Raw genomic sequence first — 19026 nt, 5'->3', positions numbered from 1 at the left:
GTCATCGGCGTGGCATAATTGTATTTGACAAAATCACAACCATATGATACACATTTTCGCTATCAGGCTTTGCTCGCTTCATCTTTTTTAGAGTTATACATATATGATATAAACTGTGTATATATGTAGCTATACGTATAATCGTATGAATTGCAGTTCAACATAACTCTATGAACAAACCTATGACAAGAAAAATGTGGAAACTATACCCAACAAAGTTTCTGTCTATCGCAAAGAAAATTTGCAACAAAAAAAAAAAAATGAAGATGGAGAGCCAACGTCATGTCCAAAACCGTCCAAGTTGAGACAATCGCTAACGCGTAAAGTGAACACCACATTTACTTGGAGATATTGTACTCGCTATCACGCTATAAATGAGTCAGGATCTTGGTAAAAATATTTCAAATCTTTACATGCATATTATATGATAAAATTGTCTTTTCTTTGGACGTAACTGCGGCTGATCGTATGGCGAGTAGGTAAACTTAAGCTGACACTGAATTTTCCATAGATGAACGAAATTTATTCACCATTTCATCTATATTGAAAGATTTTTTTTTCATCCTTATTTCTTCTTCCTGTTGCCCATATAACGACTACCGGGTTCAGATTTAGCCACCAAAGGTATTCCCTGGGCACTCCCGCGTATACCCATGGGTAGTATTGATATTTGAATGACATAAAAAGTTTGCCAGGCATGGTAAGAGATAAAATCGACAAAAACTATGAAAGAAAAAAGTAAGAAGAACCGAAGAAGTTTGCAAGGCCCTAGGAGGCTGGACCTTGCGTAAAAATAACGCGAATACCCTTAGACCGTCGTTCCAAGTTTGCATGGGTCGGTAGGTACAGATCAATCATCGACAGTTTTCCTTTTCAATCGGGAGAAGGTGGAAAGGGTGGAGGGGGGCGGGGGGGGGGAGCTCGAACCAGCTCCAACTTTTTGGGGAAGCGGCTGTTCGGAGTGTTGGGACCAAAAGGCCACCTTGAGGACCTATTTCCGATCCATCCATACGAACTTGCTGCTCGTGCGTATTGAAAAAGTTGCGAAAGATGTCGCTAAGAGATTGAAAATGGAATTAACTTAAAGAGAGCTCGGATGATGATCATTCTAGAGCGTTGATTTTTCTTGTTAGTAATTATCACCTTCACGTCGATTTACAACGTGATAAACTTGATTCAGATCAGCTGTGCAGACTAAAATAATGGACGACTATCAATTTTTGCCATGTATATATATATATATATATATATATATATATATATACGGTAAAATTACGCTGAATTTTCGCACGGTACGAAATCGCCAACACATATAATATACTGCAGGATATCTCGGGACGTGGGCGAACGACTAGGTACGTGACGTTGGGAGCAGTCGTCTAGCGCTTCTACTAGTGTCACGTAGGACATGAAGTGAGTTTGAAATACGTCAGAAATGTTCGCCATCGTGAGTCCGCTTGACTTATGTTCCAGGCCGTGGTCTTCGTCTCAATCTAGTCAAGTCGTACGTTTCTAGTGTGCCTCGAATAGCCATATATGTATATAATGTGATTCATCATGTACATTATATATATATATATATATATATATATATATATATCTATTTGTATATACAATTTACGAGGGGTCCAGTCTGCCGAGACAACAAATGGCTGGTAGGGCGATGGGGATGGGGTTGGGGGTAGGGGTGGGGAAATATTCACAAAAACCAAAGCGATATTATTTGTTACAGCTGCTCAGGCGAAAATTTCTGGACCAGAAGACGTATACGTGAAAAAGGGCAGCACCATCAGCCTCACGTGCACCGTTAACGTTCACAGCACACCACCAAGCAGCGTTTCATGGCACCACGGCGTTGCAATTGTTGACTTTGACAGTCCGAGGTTCGTCGAGTTATTTATAAATGTACTAAAATTAAACTGCCTGTCAATTATTTTCGCACATTAATCACGAGTTTTGAGTGAATTACTGGAAATATGTTAACGAAAGATTTTCCCGAGATTTGCATTTCAACTTTAAACGTCATTCTTTGCATGTAGTATCCTTCGACTAATCGATTTCAGTCATTGAATAGCAAATCCTTTAAATTATCTGGTAAATAACCGTGTTCATCCTGCTGTTTAAAAACGACAAGATATTTCAGGGAAATTTGCAAGTATAAGGATCTAAGTTCTGATTATATTGCAGATTGAATTGTAAACCGTGCGCTAATTGATATTTCGTGTTTCATCCGATAAGTTAGTGAAGTTTATAAAACAAGGGATGATTAGCATTTTATCCGATGAAAATCCATGTTCTTTGATATTGTGTAAGCGCAGATAGACGTATAGAATAAGAAAGCTGATTTTCTTCTCAGAATCGTAGTTATAATTCAGTTCTCTATTTAATTTGAAAGAGGAGATTAAGAGAAAAAAATTTTCAACGGAAAGAAAGAAAGAAAAAAATAAAAGAAAAGAAAAGAAAAATAATGACAAACAAAAATGTCGGAGATCAAGGGATTCTCAAGCGCAATATTTCTCCTCCGTAAATGTGGCATTAACCGCTTTGGCACCAAGTCTGGGTTGGGGCGATTAGAGAGAAGAGCATTCCTGGTACGTGGAGGGATAAGAAGGAAAATGAGGGAAAGAGCTTGAGGGCCGGATGCGAGGGGCGTGGGGTGAAAAGTGGAAAGCGGGAAGTGGAAGGGGCGGCAGAAGGGCGAAATGCCCGCGCATGGTAGAAGCAGACTTGCGAGTCCTCTCTCGGGCTCAAGCAATTGCAATAATTATCACATTTTTCCGGGGCATACACCCCGACAAGTTGCTGCTGGTGCACTGGCTGCAAAGTATTTTTCATAATTCAGCGTTCATCACAGGGGCGGCGTGTCACTGGAGACTGAGAAGACGGAAAGCGGCACGACCAGCAAGCTCCTGGTGACCCAGGCGAGGCTGAGTGACAGCGGAAATTATACTTGCATTCCAAGCAACGCGAATCCAGCAAGCGTCATGGTTCACGTGCTGAATGGTGAGTGTTACACGTATGTCTAGCATGCATACATGCCCATCTCCTTTTGATCCTCAACCACCGGGCCATGCATGCTATGCGTGTGGTGCACCAGCCTGAAATTCATTTGCACCAGCTACCGCGTGTCGTTATGACGTGGCTATTGCAACAACGTCGTTTTTCGCACTCGCACTCTCTTTTCCCATCGTGCAGATATTATCGCTACTTGATGAGTGATAGTCAGTTATTTTACACGCGTCTAGTTCATTGAACTCTTTACTGTGTATTACGTTATGAGCTGAGAAACGCATCTTATTCAGTCGTCAGGGACAAAAGACGTGATACGTCAACGAATAGCGATCAAAGTTCTTTATTATCGCCTCTCCTGACGGAACGAATTTCACAGTTTTTAACATGTGGAAATAGAGAAAAAAAAAGTAGCTCAGGCGATGATTAAACAAGTCGTTAAACAAGTTAGGCGGAAACGATCTTTCAATTGTAGCATTCTCATAGTGCGAAAAAATTTCACGTGTATATACAACCAAAATTCATTTACTTTTAAAATTGCAATTAATAATGATAATAATAGTAATCATAATCAAAGAATTGAATGTGGTCGCAAAACTGGACGTTTCATTTTCACGTAAATTAATTTGATTGAAATCCTGGCCAACATATTTGTCCGGTTATCAGTATGGAAATTCCTCAAATTTCAGACCACTTTAGCAACTGGATTGATTAGTATAAATTACCAGACATTCATATTACATTGGCAACAAGCTGGATTATCTATATACCGGTTGAAAATTTGTGGTCGAGTTTTCAGGATAATTAGCTATGCTTTTGAATTTACGTTGCTTCACGGTACATAACAGCACACCCAGTTTGGTTAGTTAGTTAGGTAATGAATCTCGTAGTATCCTGCACTTTGCCCTATAGAATAATTAACTGACCAGGAAAATCAGTGAAATAAAAGATTAATTTCTAATCCACTAAAGATGCACATTTTACCCGTCTTGCATAAATTTAAAAGAACTGAAGTACACGTCAAGCTATAGAGAAAGATATCTGAAGATGACGTGTTAGATCGCTAAAAAATTAATACCACTCAGCTGATTCTAATAAAACTTGCATCTTGCCTCGGTTTGAATATTGATTGATTGAAAACATAAAGAACTTGACGTCAATATGATATTAAGTACCGATGTACTTATTGTTAGAAAGAAAATCTCTGAAATTTCCTCCCGTTTGTTTTAAAATTGCCTCCCGAAACGACTTCATCTCTTCGTAGAGCTTATCAATTTTCGGAAAATATATAACACGAGCGAAAGCCGGAATTTTCTTGGAAAGTTTAATTAACGTTTGAGCTGAAGTAAGTTGGGAATTGCGTTGGCGAGTTTTTGGATTTGTCAAATAACCAGAGTTCTCCCAGAGTTTTATAATTTCGGTAATAAAATTTGTTCCTCTGACGTTTCACATCTCACACACTTCACGTTGTTTCACCTTCACACGTATCAAATTTCATTCTATCCAACGGTATTTACCGACAAGCATGAATATTAAAGTACATATCCGGTTCATTGGATGCGGAAACTCCGGCCCTCCGAGATTATTTGGAGCCTGAAAACAGGTTGAATTACACTCTAATTCGCAAGCGTATTTTAGGCAAATATTATACCACCTGGGCACGTCGCACATTGAATCAACAATTAACGGTTAATACGCTGACTGCGAGGTAGACAAACTCGGAGTATAGATATCGGGGTTATTGTCTCACCTGAATTAAACCAAACGTCCGGGAAGAGCTGCAGCAGAAGTCGATTGTTAATTAACACAATTATTATTAGAAAGGTACGCTTCGATGTGAATTTTGATCTATCCGTAACCGCCGATCCGTAATTGTTATTCGAACCTCAGAGTGAATTCAACACAGCGCAAGCTCGTTATACGATTTCGCATGTTTATTTACGGATAAAAATTTTCAATTTCAGGTGAACATCCCGCCGCTATGCAACACGGCGGAAGTTGCGGGGTAACGCCAACGCTGCTTTTGGCGACCATGACGTTGCTGGTCGCGAATTTTCTGAGGTGAGCAATCTCTAAATAAACGACGAGGCTGCGATCGATTATAAAAGTCACTACGGTTTGAACACAGCGTGTCAAGTGTATAAGATAATAAAAAATCAAGGAACCGGAAACGAAGTGTGTTCACCGATGATGACAATGTACATATAAACAATGAACGCGTTGCTAAATCGGCCAGTGATCCTAAAAATGAAGCGATTATTTGTTATAAAGTGAAAAGTCAGGCTGAACAATTGATATAGAAAAAATATAACGAAACAGTGACATTTTTCTATGATTCAAATTGAATAGATGAATAAATAAATCAAACGAATATAAAATATAACGAATAAACTAAAATTTACAAAAAATACTCTTCCCCCTCCCAGATTTGGACAGAAAGTGCTATACCTTGGGAATTGTACGTATACACATTAAGGATATGAAGTTGTACTTATGTGAAATGATTTAGGATAGATTATAATTTCATCAAGATAACATAACTACGTAGCTAATACCGTTTGTACACATAATATAACCCGAGGGTACCCGGCAGAGTCGTACCGCAAATACAGGAATGTGAATTATAGGCATACACGCATCTAGGGTACCCGGGTCGTATGAGACCCGAGGTAGAAGGCATCCAATTTCAAATTTTTATGTATAATGAAGAAGTTGGTTAACGATTTTAGTCAGGCATTAAGCGCTCTGTATCGGTAGAAATTCCCGACGGCTTTCCGCCCGAGGCTGAAAGGAACAATTTCGAATGATTAAAATTCTTGGAAGTAAATAGTAAGGTACGCTGTTATACCCCGTCAAGAAACGATCGGCAAACGTTGAACCTCACCACAAATTGGAGGGGTAAAATTTTAAGGGGTTTTCTGTACTTCAACGCTCGCGTAAGGTGTGGCAGAAATACCAGGACTTTGTATCATACACGCACGGTGTTTTGTTCTTTGTTATGCTATATATTGTTAACTTTCGTTGATTCAAAACGGTAACGATGTTTTTCATTCGAGCAACGATTGGTATAACCTTGAGAATAAAATCCTGATTATATGCAATTCTGTAAAGAGAAACGAGAAAACACTCACTTGTTCGTTAATGAAAAATTTCATCACATTATCTTCCCGCAATTGAACTGTCGAATAATTGATGGCGTGAAAAAAAAAGAAAAGAAAAAAAAACAATCAAACGAACGTTTCTATTATCATGTAATAGAGCGGTTGCATTAGGACGAAATCAACTAGTTGTATAACTGTTGTATATTAAATACTGTAATAAAATTTAAGCATGAATGACAAGGTATGTATTTAATATTAACACTAATTTGATATTATTAAACTCATGGCCTAAGGGAGATTAATTTTTGAAAGTTATTAACTTTCGAAACCGAGAATATCGAGAAGACAACAAAAGAATAACGAATCAAGTATTGATTCTGAACAGATCAATTTTGTACTTTACGGTAATGCGAAAAGTACTCTTGCCTGTTAAAAACTAGATTTCAACTTCGAATAGCCATACAATAAGTTATATAGAAATAAATATATTTACTATATGGTAGACAAAACAAAAAAAAAACAAAAAAAATAAAAATAATAATAATAATAATAATAATAATAATAATAATAATAATGATGATGATGATGATGATGATGATGATGATGATGATGATGATGATGATGATGATGATGATACCGGTATGTTAGTAAGTCAAGTCGTTGAAATATTTCATATGTGAAATAGAAGAATTAAAAATGCAAAAAAAAAGAGTAAATGACAGAAAAAATAGGTTTATAACACCACTGCGTAGCGGTTAAAGAAGTTTTCAACACCTTTGTTTCTTCCCTTATTGATTTTTCCCGTTTTCATCTATCTCTTTCACTCTCCGCAAGATTGTAAGAAATGTGTCAATCAGTTTTTCTACATAACATTTAGTTGCCACGATATGACAATATTTCAATAGAAAAACAAGTTACAGTAAAAATTTATCTAATCAAAATCCATTTCCATAAGCAAGTTCCAAGTTTTGATAACACTCTGTTATTACACACTGAATAAACATTACTATCAAATTATGGAGAAAAAAAAAATTTTCGAATTGATTAAATCAGAAAATATTTAATATGTGCTGATAATCATTGTGATTTAATAATCAGCACACTGCTCAAAACAATGAAAAAAAGAGAAAAAAAAAACCAATCATCAGGGCTGCCAATGTGGCGAAAAGCTCTGTCAGAAAAGAAGAGTTGAAAGAAATACGAAACGAAAGCACGAACAGAAATGAAGAGGAAAAAAATTTAGGCAAGCAGAGGATCCAATACGTTATTATATTATCATATAATTAGAAACCATTGTAAATAAAAATCATACTATTAGTTCTATCATATTACGAGACTTCAAAATACGTTAATGCATGAAAAAAAAAAAAAACGTGAGGCAAAAGTAACGAGAATAAGAAAAAAGAAAGAAGGACAAAGACCTTATTGTAAAAACATTCCATGACGTAAGCGCTGTTTAAATAAATGTAACGAGTCAAAATCAAATTAGTTTTATACTTGAAACCTTTACTTATATATGCTATCTATAGTATATTTATTCCTGTATATATCCGCCTCCGTGATTATTTTCACTCTTTTGCACGATATAATTCACCGGAGACTTTTTCCCGTCAAATCATCCCGTCATTCGAAATTATCCCAATTCCCAATGCAGATGCGTTCCAGAATACATAACTCTGACTCCCGAATGTGCAGTTCCTCGGTCACTGAGGTAACCTAATATTATAGTATCCCCAATTTTTTCCACCGTCAAAGCCTTGCTTTTTCCAGCTTTGAGGAAGCTCCGATGAAGCAGCTTCGTTGACGGCGTATGATCATGAAATGCCTATTCAATTCTCGAGAAAAAAGATCATTTATTCTTCGTCAGGTTTCTTCGGGGTTTTTGTGCCGCATGACGTTACGTCTTCACGTTAACGGGGATCAAGAACTACCAGCTGCTTTCAGGATAAATTTTCGCCGCACTTACGCGTATAATACGCTTCATACAACTGGGGCTACATTATATTATGCAAGCTCACCAATCATTCTGCGATTAATCGTTGCAGAGAATAAATAAATCACGAGACGGTAAGTCGAGGAAAACCAAAATGTACTTGTAGTTTTACTTCTACGCAAAGAGCAAAGTGCTGAATTATTTAACGCAAGACACTGCATGTGTATATTTACGCTAAATTCCTTTTCGCATCGCAAACTTTATACCGACGATCCGCAGACACGCATGACGGCCCATAGTTCATCGGCTTAAATGGTCTGGCTTTTAAACCTGCAATTTTCAAGCCCAACCTTAAAAGCCTGCTAAATTTGGAAAATTAACTACCCAAGGACGGGCAGTGCGACTTCGAAAAAACGGGTAAACCTTTTCTTTTTTCTCTTCTTTTTTTTGTTCGACTCTGCGAATAACACACACTGCGTAAAAATATAAAACCCATATATACGCGAGGTAAGTTCTTTTATGTATGTACGAGTTAAATTTTCATTTAAATACAAATTGCTGAAAACGGGGTTTAAACTGTTATAGTTATGCGGTCTGTTAATTGTTGGCAAGTAAAACATATGTGGAAGGTGTGCATACTACACGTGTGTACGCAATTCGCTGGTGATAGATAGCCGTTATATACAAACGCGTTCCACTTTCTGCCATATGTCGTATATACATTGTTTTATTTATTTTCATTTCCTCATTTCATTTACTTCTTTTATTTCCATTCTATATATGTATGTGTTTCACTGCGGGCCACAGCTCGCGATTTTTTTGTGACAAGTTGATAAAATATCAGCTATTCAACGATATATTCTGGCTAATATTTTAGAAGCTTAATTGCTTTTCGATGACAGTTAGACCCTTTATTCGTTATTTATAAAAATTTTCAGTTCAAGTAAAAATTCTGCCGAATACCCAGATGCAAGGAAAATGAAATTACAATATAAAAATCACAATGTTTATTTAAAAGTTCCCCACGACTAACATTAATTCTATGCTTGATCTTTCGACTGAAAAAAAAAGATGGCAAAATATGAATTATTTTCATCCCCGATTAAATGTCAAACTCGATCGCGATACCGCTTGAAAAAGAGTTCACCTGATATGAATTGAATTTGCCGTACCAAAATATTATATCTGTACCTCGTGATTAGATTTCGCAACATAGGATAGCATATAATTTTATATCTGCTTATTGTTAGTTGTTATTGCTGTACGACACCGGCGGTTTGAAGTGGTCAGGATCCACCTATATAGTTACGAATTGTCCTTCATTTACCCTCATAATATTGATAATTAGGTCACGTGGATACTGTCATCACTGATTTTCACCGTTCGTTCCATCGAATATCCGCGGGATGAATAAAAATCATTTCAAGCGACAGGGTGGCAGACTTGCGTTACGTATAGTCATGAAAGTACCGGAACAGGAAGAATGGCATCAAAGAAAGTGACACCCACCTAACGAGGTGAAGAGAAAAGAAATTGATGGATAAAATATTGAAAGAAAAAAGTAAAAGGCAACGTCTGATCGGATAATGGGGAAACGAAATATCCTTCATGTTCAGCATTGCGGTTGAACTAAGCCCCAATTTCGAGAGACGAATTTATGGTTGTGTGCACGCGGTGTCGATGCAGTGTCTGGCACCTACCTTCTATACATATACGAATTTCACCACGGGTGCCGCCGCACTGGGTGGGAGAGAGTGCACTTTTCCAATTTTCGAACCACCCGACCGTTCATAAAGCATTTTGATTCATTCCCAGCGGAAATTTGAAATTATTTTATTCGTTTTTTAACGCCCCCAGTCAAACGCGTTTCCTCCATACCGTGTTACAGCCGCTAGATATATATACGCGTGTGAATTCTGTTCAATACAATTTCAACGCAACCGTTATAACAGACGAATTACCGAAACAATTTTAAACTCCGTTGCTGCCCAGAAGTGACTGGCAAATCACTTTTCTTTCGTTTATTATTATTCGGTTTATTATTATAACTCAAGGAACAAATTTCGAGCAAAGATCGTAAAGCCTGAGAGTATACTTGGTCTAAACTAAAGTCATATTTTTCTGACGAGATCTAATGATCGGTATGAAAGTAACACGGACCTGCGCATACATACAGTGGACAAGTTTGAACGAATAATTTCGTTAGCTCTAGAATTAACTGGTAATTGAAACAAACAAGGGGGCTTTAGCTGAAGCGATTACTTTAGGGGTAATTTATTTTGGGGTGAGATTATTTCAGGTCTGTAGACCCGAAATTCACTGACTTCATACGGCAGAGGTGTGGGTGGATCGGACAGAGATTCCGGTATGATTACACTGTGTTTTTTACATTGTAAATCAGAGTTGGATGGTCGATGCTGTACGTGAGAGTTATCTTCCCTCTCAGCCTTCCGATCTTTGCCCGAAAGAATTAAATTCCTGAATACAATCCGAGGATTAAAAAATGTGGTAAGATATGACGGTAAGTATCATTCACTCATAGATCGGGTGACGAGCGATTTTTCAAATAATCTGAAGTGATTTCAAGCAATTTTAAAGTGACTGTTTTCCAAAGTGATTTGCAATTTCAACAAGTGAATATACCCCTCCGCGTACAGTCGATACAAAAGCGAGTAAAACTGATGAAAAGTCGAATACACAACGGGTACAATTTCAATTAGGATCGCGGTGCAGGCGAGTCATTAGATTGTAAAATATGGACCGCCTTGGCGAAAGCCTCTGAAATATTCAAATCCATTTCGCCGTCATTATCGGAATATTTCATAACTCGTGAGAGAAGTACGTTCCATATTTAGCATAAAGAATTTGTGAGTGCTAGAGAATTGGCGAGGGTGTATAAACGCGAGAGGTGACATCAGCTTAATTAATGTATCACATTACGCGGCTATCCCTTTTACAAGATATAATGTATTACACGTATTTCTATTTATGAAAGTTCGCTTCTCCACGTTGCGAAGCTCTTTGAGAAGAGAATTGAACATCACACTTACTCCCAATCGGTAATCAATAAAGCTCAATAAGGCCTATCGGTAATTCGTTGATTAACGTTGAATAACGGAAGTGTTGATTCGGATGCCGTAATCATTTCCGGGTCAAGCCCCTCGATCTTATATATGGGTACAATCCTACGATCGCCCCGCAGCTTATTAATTAATAATATTCTCTCGAGTTAGAGATCGCTGCTAAAAGCCAAAGCGCTCACCCGACGGGGTTTGTCAGGCAGGTTAATTAATTCAGTTTAAAATGTTGGGGAAGAAAATTGCTGGACTTAAGTTAATCACTGCTGGGAAGTGGAAAAGTATTCTCTCGGTGAATGGATTCTGACCAGCCGTATTCTCCCGCTCTCTTTTTATATCTCCACCGTCTGTTCCTGACTTGTGCAGACAGACGTGCTAGTTTTATTTTACACCCCTCGACATATTTTCCTTTCTTCTTCACTTAACTTTTCCAACTGTCACACAAAGACGAGGCGAGCTTGTATTCAAGTAAACCTCCGCACAAGAATGTTCATATTCACTGTAAATTATTCTCTTTTCTCAGAATAAAATAGTCATTCAACTAATCGTTACGCCAGCCTCGATTCTCAGCCCTTACAAAGATTATTTCCATAATTTCACACTAACTTGCTTACCGGGCGGGCAAACTTGGAATATAATCAACACGGTTGAATACGAGAACTGCAATGGATGTGCTGTAATAACGAGTTCTTTAATGACGTTGAAGTTTCCTTTTACCTTTACGATACGTGATAGACATATTATACTCTGTAATAATCGACCTATATTTGCCGACAAAAGTTGAGTTTCGTTTGCAGGATCGTTCCGTCGTCTAGACGCTCTATCCCCTCGTCGGTGTTAAAATCTAACTCTGTTTGAAAATTTATGTCCCCGCGTAACTCACGAGGAGTTACTCCGGCACTGGATAGTTGATTGTGTCGCATTCATCGGGAAGTCAGTTTCACGACAAGCTCCGATCTATCTTCAGACTTCAGCCAGAAGATCGGATACCCACGGGAGTCAAAACCAACCAGCCAAGGAGAAAGGAATCGGCGCCTTTATTACCTCATATGCTTAACATTTTTTCCCGGCTAACCAGGTTATTTTTTCTCAACGGTTCGGTCAAGAAGTTTCAAAATAACCGAAATCAAAGTAAAAAGTGAGCAAATTGTTGTAAATTGTTGTCCTGAGAGTATTGGAGAAGTTTGAAAAAAAAAAAAAAAAACTTCACGGTAAGAATTTCGAATGGTGAGAGATATAACAAAGCTGTGAGTAAAACTTGCGGGTCTGGCTCAAAGAAATTTGGCGGATGACAAAAAGAGAAATCAGAAAAAATCTAACGCATGAATTCGACAAGAACACCAGTTTCCAATCTTTTTTCGTTCCGGCACACACTCCAACGCTTATTCAGCCCAACTTCTGGATATTTAATCTGCAGTAATATACCAATACACTGTCTATAATATTCCTTATACGCAGCGAACGATTTTCCGCCTTCAAAAGCTACTCCCGGGCTTATCTTATACATATATACGAGAGCATTTACTTTGTTCGAGACCACCCCCTCCCCCCCTCCCCCCAGCCACCCCGTTGTGCCAGATTTCCCCCGCGGGCTCAAAAAATTTTCGTCATGTTCATTCGCTTTCGCACAGCAGCTCGCATCAATTATCTTACGCAGCGTAAAGGAAATTTTCATGAAACAAATTGTGCTTCAGAGGTGAAAAGATTATATGTATAATGTGAGGCATTTTATGACATCTTAATCAAGATTTTGAGTCGGTGTCTCAGATTGGCTTTATAAATTTGTGTATGAAAGTACATGACGAAAAATTCAATCAGAATTATAAAATTTTTCTGAATCTTTTTTTAAGATTTTAGAAAGCTGTTTTTTTTTCAATTCTTTGAATTATATAGAAGTTTTCTGAAAAAAATTACGATTGCATATTTCGTCATGTAAAGTACATAAAATATAAAGCCAATCTGAGACATCGACTTAGAATCTTGATTGAGATGTCATGGAATGCCTCGTACGTACAATATATGCGTACCGTACAACGCCAATCTTGAGTAAAAAAAAATTTCTCGACGAATTCCTCTGTCAAGACGTCTCGCTCCGAGGCGTGATAATATTAATTATCACGTTAGCAAATACCGAATAGTTCTCAAGGTATAACGTCACTCAAGATTAAGAGACGTGAGCAGGAGAAGTGTGAGGTGATAATCGAGGACGTGGTATAAACCATCCAAAAGCGCTATCTCAAGGAGTTAACTGAAGCCGGGCGGAAACTTGTCTAGGTTGTCAGCCAGCGAAACGATCCCTCGGGTCAATTCTGATGAAATTTCACGTTAAGCCGGCGCATTCAACGGTGCACAACGCTGCAGGTGTGTAGATCTTGGTACTCTGGTGGAATGACGAGGGCCCGAGATGACGAGGTAACGCGCTCCCAGCTTAGCTGATGCATGAAAACTTCCTCATATGCTATTACACCGCGATGAGTTGGTTCTCGCTCCATAAACGATGAGGACATCTCCTTTGCCTTCTTCTTCGTCTTCTTCTTCTTCGTCATCTTCATCGCTTCTTCCTGCTCTTTTGTTGATAGCACGGGATATTTGGCGATGAAAAAGGTGTGTGAAAAAAGCTGATACATGAAGAGATATTTGTTGGTAATGTACCAAGTTAAAACGTAGCATCATGGTCTTCTCTACTTTCATTTTTTATTTGCTTATTTCTTGTCTTTATCATAAATTAAATTGTCAAACCCTCGGACCACGAAAAACGGAACCACAATGATGCAGGCCCCGGGAAATTTCGAGCTCCAAAGCACATTTGCGCTTTGAAATAGTATAAATTTTAGCATATAGTCGTTTTCGTCGTTCGTTTGTTTTTCGAACAATGTATTATACGAATTAATTCTTCCGTCGAATGACGATAACTTCACTATTTGATCAACTGTCATCAATTGTTTTTAGAACAACTTCTGAAAAAAAAATTTCGTACGTCTATTATACATAGGTTCCACGTCATCTAGTTATTATAATGGTCAAAGAGCTACAAGAGGAAGCATAATTTAATACCTGCAGACCTTCTACCAACTTTAAGAGATCTACCAATTTAAAATTTGAGGAAATTATAAAATAGAAATCTACTTATGATTAAACAATAATCGAAAACCTCATATCCGCGTACCTGATTACAAATAATCGCTATCCAGTATAAAAATATACGTACATATTTATTCAACCGGTGATTATCTCAACTTTTAAATACCCTTTACTCTCGTGAATTATTCCTTTCTTCACTATTTCGTTGAGGTCACGTGCGTTTGAACTTTCTCACGTGCGAAAGTTAAAACTAGTGACTTTACTCAAGGCTGGATTGTCTTGCGATAAAAACCGTGCACCGATCGTCTAGCTTAGGTATAAGAGATGCTAGTCCAACGGTCACGTAGTCGGGATAAAGAATTACGATTATTACGAGCTGACGTAAATTTATAGCTTAGAACAGTTTGTAGAGCGTGAATAACGCGCACGTAGTCGCATGCTGTAAGCTCGTAATTGTTCATCTTCGACGATCACCTCCGTACACTAAACTTCATTCGTAGACAAGTTGTGAATTTTAATGTGTTGCAGAGAGCTCCGTCTGCCCTCAAAACAATCCTACAGCTAATTGTAAGTCGGAATAGCGATAGCGATTAAAATTATTAGGATAATTATACATTAGCGCGAATTACATCAAAATTTAACAAAATATATTCCGCATTTAGTAGATTTATATTATATATAGTTAAATAAAATAAATATCGCATCTCTGAATTATTTTAATCATAGTTAATTATATTTATAAACGCTTCGAGAATTCATCCAGCTTCTATGTAGGTTGTTCGAAGAATTTTTACGTACACTGATCAGAATCTAACTCGTAAGAAAATTTCAAATTTCGTCCAAACATTCTTTCGGATTCAGTGCTTCGATATATCCGCGATGCCTACGTTTTACCGCACGATCACCGCCATAAGTGAACAGTCATTGGCCGGTCCTCGCCTCCACGTTAGGGAAATATCAAAGCAATCTCGCAGTTCGAATGGAATATATACCTCAGGGATCGCGATTTGACGTGTACCAAGTCAATATTCCAATTCCGAGACGTGCGTCTTTTCTCTCTTCCGACTCCAATTTCCCTTGGACAAAGCGTATAAGAGGATTCGACGAATGATTGACTGGCTGTAGTGAATACCTACGCGTAATTGGTATACCTATCTGAAGTGAAAATACGACAAATAAAGACGGTTACACAGCAGAATTGTCCAGAGTTGGGGACGTTTGTGATTTACAACTTTGAGGGCGCGAAGGATGATTGGTGGAAAATTTTTAATGACAACGAGTGAGCAAAATGAAAATATGAATCATTGAGTCTGAAGTGGTAAAAGGTGCCTACGTGTGAACCGGGACGAATTATGGCCTAAATATTCGCCCGGCTTAATCCCAAGGCTTATTTTCGCCGCAGTATGTGGTAAATGGAAATATGAATAACGATTTACTGTGTCAACTACAGGCCGAAGACGATTTTAGTCTGTATAAAATTCGTGACTCAATTATCGGCAATGTGAAGAACCTGCCTGCAGTGTTGAATGAAAATCGAATAAGTTCGACGCGATCGAATGATATTTTACCAGCTGAATCAGAACGACTGGTAATATTCGTTGTACAATGTAGTAGAAAAAACAATCATTGGTCCGTAAAATTTCAGGGAATTTAAACGCCAGACTAACCTTATAAATTATTAATGTCTTACGTAATATCTAAATAATTTCCCTTGTTTAAAAGTAACAGGCTCGTCTTTTGAACTTTCCTTATCATTATAACGACGTCTTATACGAACTATCAATCAGAAATACTGGGATACAAGCGTGGAGATGCGCTTCCATGTAAGGGTATACCTAGGTGGAAACGATTAAGAGATTTTTACATTTATGGAAATTGTCAACCACGTAACAATGTTTATAAAAAGCCAGTTAGACATCCGCGTTCCTCGACTCCCCGAAGCCGCGAAGCTGGCGTCACGTTGCATGTCGTCATGTTGCACACCGTCGTAATGCATGGCCTCCATTCCTTGTCCTGAAACAATGATGGAGATAAATCTATATTAAAAATATTCATCAAACTCCTATAACTACAAATTACAACAGTATTACACAAGAAATTTAACGCTTCTTGTTTCTTACAATCGAATACCAAAAACTTCGGAAATATTTTACGATGTGTAGAAATTACACGTCAAGCGTTAAAACGAAATAAAAATTTCACCGCATAAATTTCTTAAGCGTATCTTTATCATTCGTATAAAACAAAATTTTCAACAGATTTCTCCATCAAGCAGACTATTAGGTAATAAATGGAAATGCTTCGTCCACACCGAAGCTTTCAAAGCTTCCATTCCAGATCGTTCGAATGATTCCACAACATTCGCATCTCGACGTGAAAGGCTAATGAAGTACAGGATGGAAGCTTTTCATTCTCGATGCGATCATTTTTAAGTATGTAATTATTTCACTCCCTTTATTATCAACGAACCGAGACTATCGAGGAAGAATTTTTGTTCGCAACCCCTTCCCCAAAGAGCTTATTCTCCTGCAGCAAGCTTTTTTATCGAATAAAATAATATGAAATCCACTGCATAATGGAGTCCGTGCTTCCTGGATCTTTGTTTCGTTCTATTTTATACTTTATATCTCCGGTTCTTTCTCTCATTTTTGTTTTCTCATTCCTATCACTGTCGTTATTATTGTTATTATTAAGGTTACGAGTTTCGCGCTGTTTATTGAAACTCGAGTCCCGCCAAACCCTCTCCGGCAACGCAGTAGCGGCGACTCCCGACAGGGAACGGTGGAAGATTTGTAGGTTTTAGCTCGGCTGCGTCGTCTGCGCTCTTTTTCTCTTCCCAACTCGACCCCGGTTCCCGTTCTCGCTTCCCGAAACCCTCCGACCCTTTCACTTTAAAAAGAACAACCACAGGGTAGACAACCAACCCTCTCCGCAAGGCTACAAACCGCAACGCGTCGATCTCTCCACCTCTTCCCACATTCCTGATATATACGTATATATATACAGTTGTAAATCCACGTTTCGATAACACACAGAATAGAGCACAACAAAAAAAAAACAAGAAACCAAACAAGATCAGCACCTTGCGGAAGAACCGATCTGTGAATTCAAGTTGAATACGTTTTGACAAAACGAAAGATATCAAACAAAATAAATACGTATAGGCAATATGCTTGCGTGAGCTTTGAGTCAAGTGTACGATTCTGGTCTGAATTTTATTTAAAGAAAAAAAACCGACACGTAAAATATTGTTTAGAAAAATTGCGTGGGAAACAACAAACGTAACGCATGGATTTATCAGATATATATTTCAGCACAGATAAACAGAGTAAAAAGTACCTCTGCGTTATACAACTGAATTTTGCATCCAGCATGTAAAGTTATATTTGTTATCTAACGATTAAGCAACCCTGGTATAATTACCAAGATTAGACGTTACGCGTGTATTTACCTACGTACAATACAAAATTCAAAATGTGTCTATAATACAAACACGCCCTGCAGTTCCGCGTTGATGTCCTTGCGGGGTATTCAACCACGGATTCGAAAGAACAGAAAAATAAAAATAAAAATAAAAAAGAATAAACACAAACCGGACGTACAGAGAGAAATATATATTTAGTTATTTGAGGAGAGAAATGCTGCATTGCGACCCCTCGAAATATTCCCCATATGTATATATATATATATATATATATATACATTATATACATTCAAAGTGTACCTATACATATATTCCACCGTCGATTTGTACCCGGTGCGAGGCGGCGGGTCAGAGCTCGGTATATATTAGCCACAAATCATACGATTATTTGTTCAAGTTCCCTCGATTTGGTGTTAATAAAACTATTTCATCGCATCGGTATTCCCCTTCACGTATATACATATACACATTATACATATATACACGTAGCGTATACCCCCCCCCCCCCCCGCGCCCCCCCGTACCAACTGCCTGCACACTCGATACGTAGGTATATGTATACCTATGTACTTGGGTGATTTAGAGACTGAGAAAAAGTTCGCAAGTCACTAACCGGTGGTGAGGGGGTGAGGGGAGTGGGGGACGGTCACGGTACGCAGGCATGCTGGGGCTAACCTGGACGAAGCATCTCTTTTCTCGGGGTTGGAAGGGGATGGGGCTGCATGGTACCTACGACTCTCGACGGACCGATTTGATCGCGAAATGCGCCCAGATAGTCGTTAGCGTTAACGCTCGCGTTAGTTCAACAACGAATCATACTCGTTTCGGCACAATCACTTCGCGAGTACCTACTCGCAAGGCATATTTGCGCCCCGGTGAATTACACAAATTGAGTAATTTCCGAAAGTTGAGGAAAAGAAAGAATGAATTATGCTCGTGAAATTTAACTTTACTATGGGTGTTCGCTTTCATTGAAGAGAAAAATATCGACTCTGAAAATTATTAGTATATACATAATCGGTTGATTGAATTTCAAACAAGATTAATTGTTAATTGATTATTTGTACACGCTACGATTTGGTCATAAGAATGGCAATTAAACTCGATATTCGACGAAACTTCGATAACTTTTCAAACGATTCTATTCATTCCGCGTCGCGTTAGCTCCGATTATATTATTATTTACCACCGCAATTTCCAACTAGTTCTCTTATACTTCTCAACCTCTATAATTATTTATATGTAATAGTTTTATTGACGGTGCTTCGTCGAGTTTTTGGCTTCATCGATCCCTCCGGAATTTCATCCCTTCTACAGGATCTCCTGCTCCATTGCCGTAATCGTTGTTCATTCCGAATGTCTTCGCTCAAGACAATCTCATTCGAAGTTCGATGACATTCG

General features: G+C 38.2%; 2 protein-coding genes across 3 annotated transcripts in view; one reads left to right on the top strand and one right to left on the bottom strand.

Annotated features, from left to right (window-relative positions):
- The first annotated feature begins 1648 nt into the window (after positions 1-1648).
- Positions 1649-3026, top strand: LOC124413624. Its single transcript, XM_046894345.1, has 5 exons — positions 1649-1655; positions 1733-1883; positions 2188-2195; positions 2556-2715; positions 2843-3026. The coding sequence occupies exons 1-5, from the start codon at positions 1649-1651 to the stop codon at positions 3024-3026; spliced, it is 510 nt and encodes a 169-aa protein (XP_046750301.1).
- Positions 3027-14337: 11311 nt separating this feature from the next.
- Positions 14338-19026, bottom strand: part of LOC124413129 — a 55181-nt gene continuing 50492 nt past the window's right edge. For both annotated transcript variants that reach the window (XM_046893504.1, XM_046893505.1), the window contains exon 7: positions 14338-16214. In XM_046893504.1, coding sequence (XP_046749460.1) covers positions 16051-16214 — 164 coding nt within the window. In that variant the 3' untranslated portion in view covers positions 14338-16050. The remainder of the gene's footprint in view (positions 16215-19026) is intronic.

The sequence above is a fragment of the Diprion similis genome, chromosome 12 (genome assembly GCF_021155765.1).
Source record: "Diprion similis isolate iyDipSimi1 chromosome 12, iyDipSimi1.1, whole genome shotgun sequence".
NCBI classification, from domain to species: domain Eukaryota; kingdom Metazoa; phylum Arthropoda; class Insecta; order Hymenoptera; family Diprionidae; genus Diprion; species Diprion similis.
This window is presented reverse-complemented; position numbering and strand designations above follow the sequence as displayed.

Bases quoted from the DNA above. Each gene is read 5' to 3' on its own strand.
- LOC124413624 (XM_046894345.1), top strand. The intron at 2,716-2,842 runs GTAGAAGCAGAC...TTCATAATTCAG, and splicing joins GGGCGAAATGCCCGCGCATG to CGTTCATCACAGGGGCGGCG.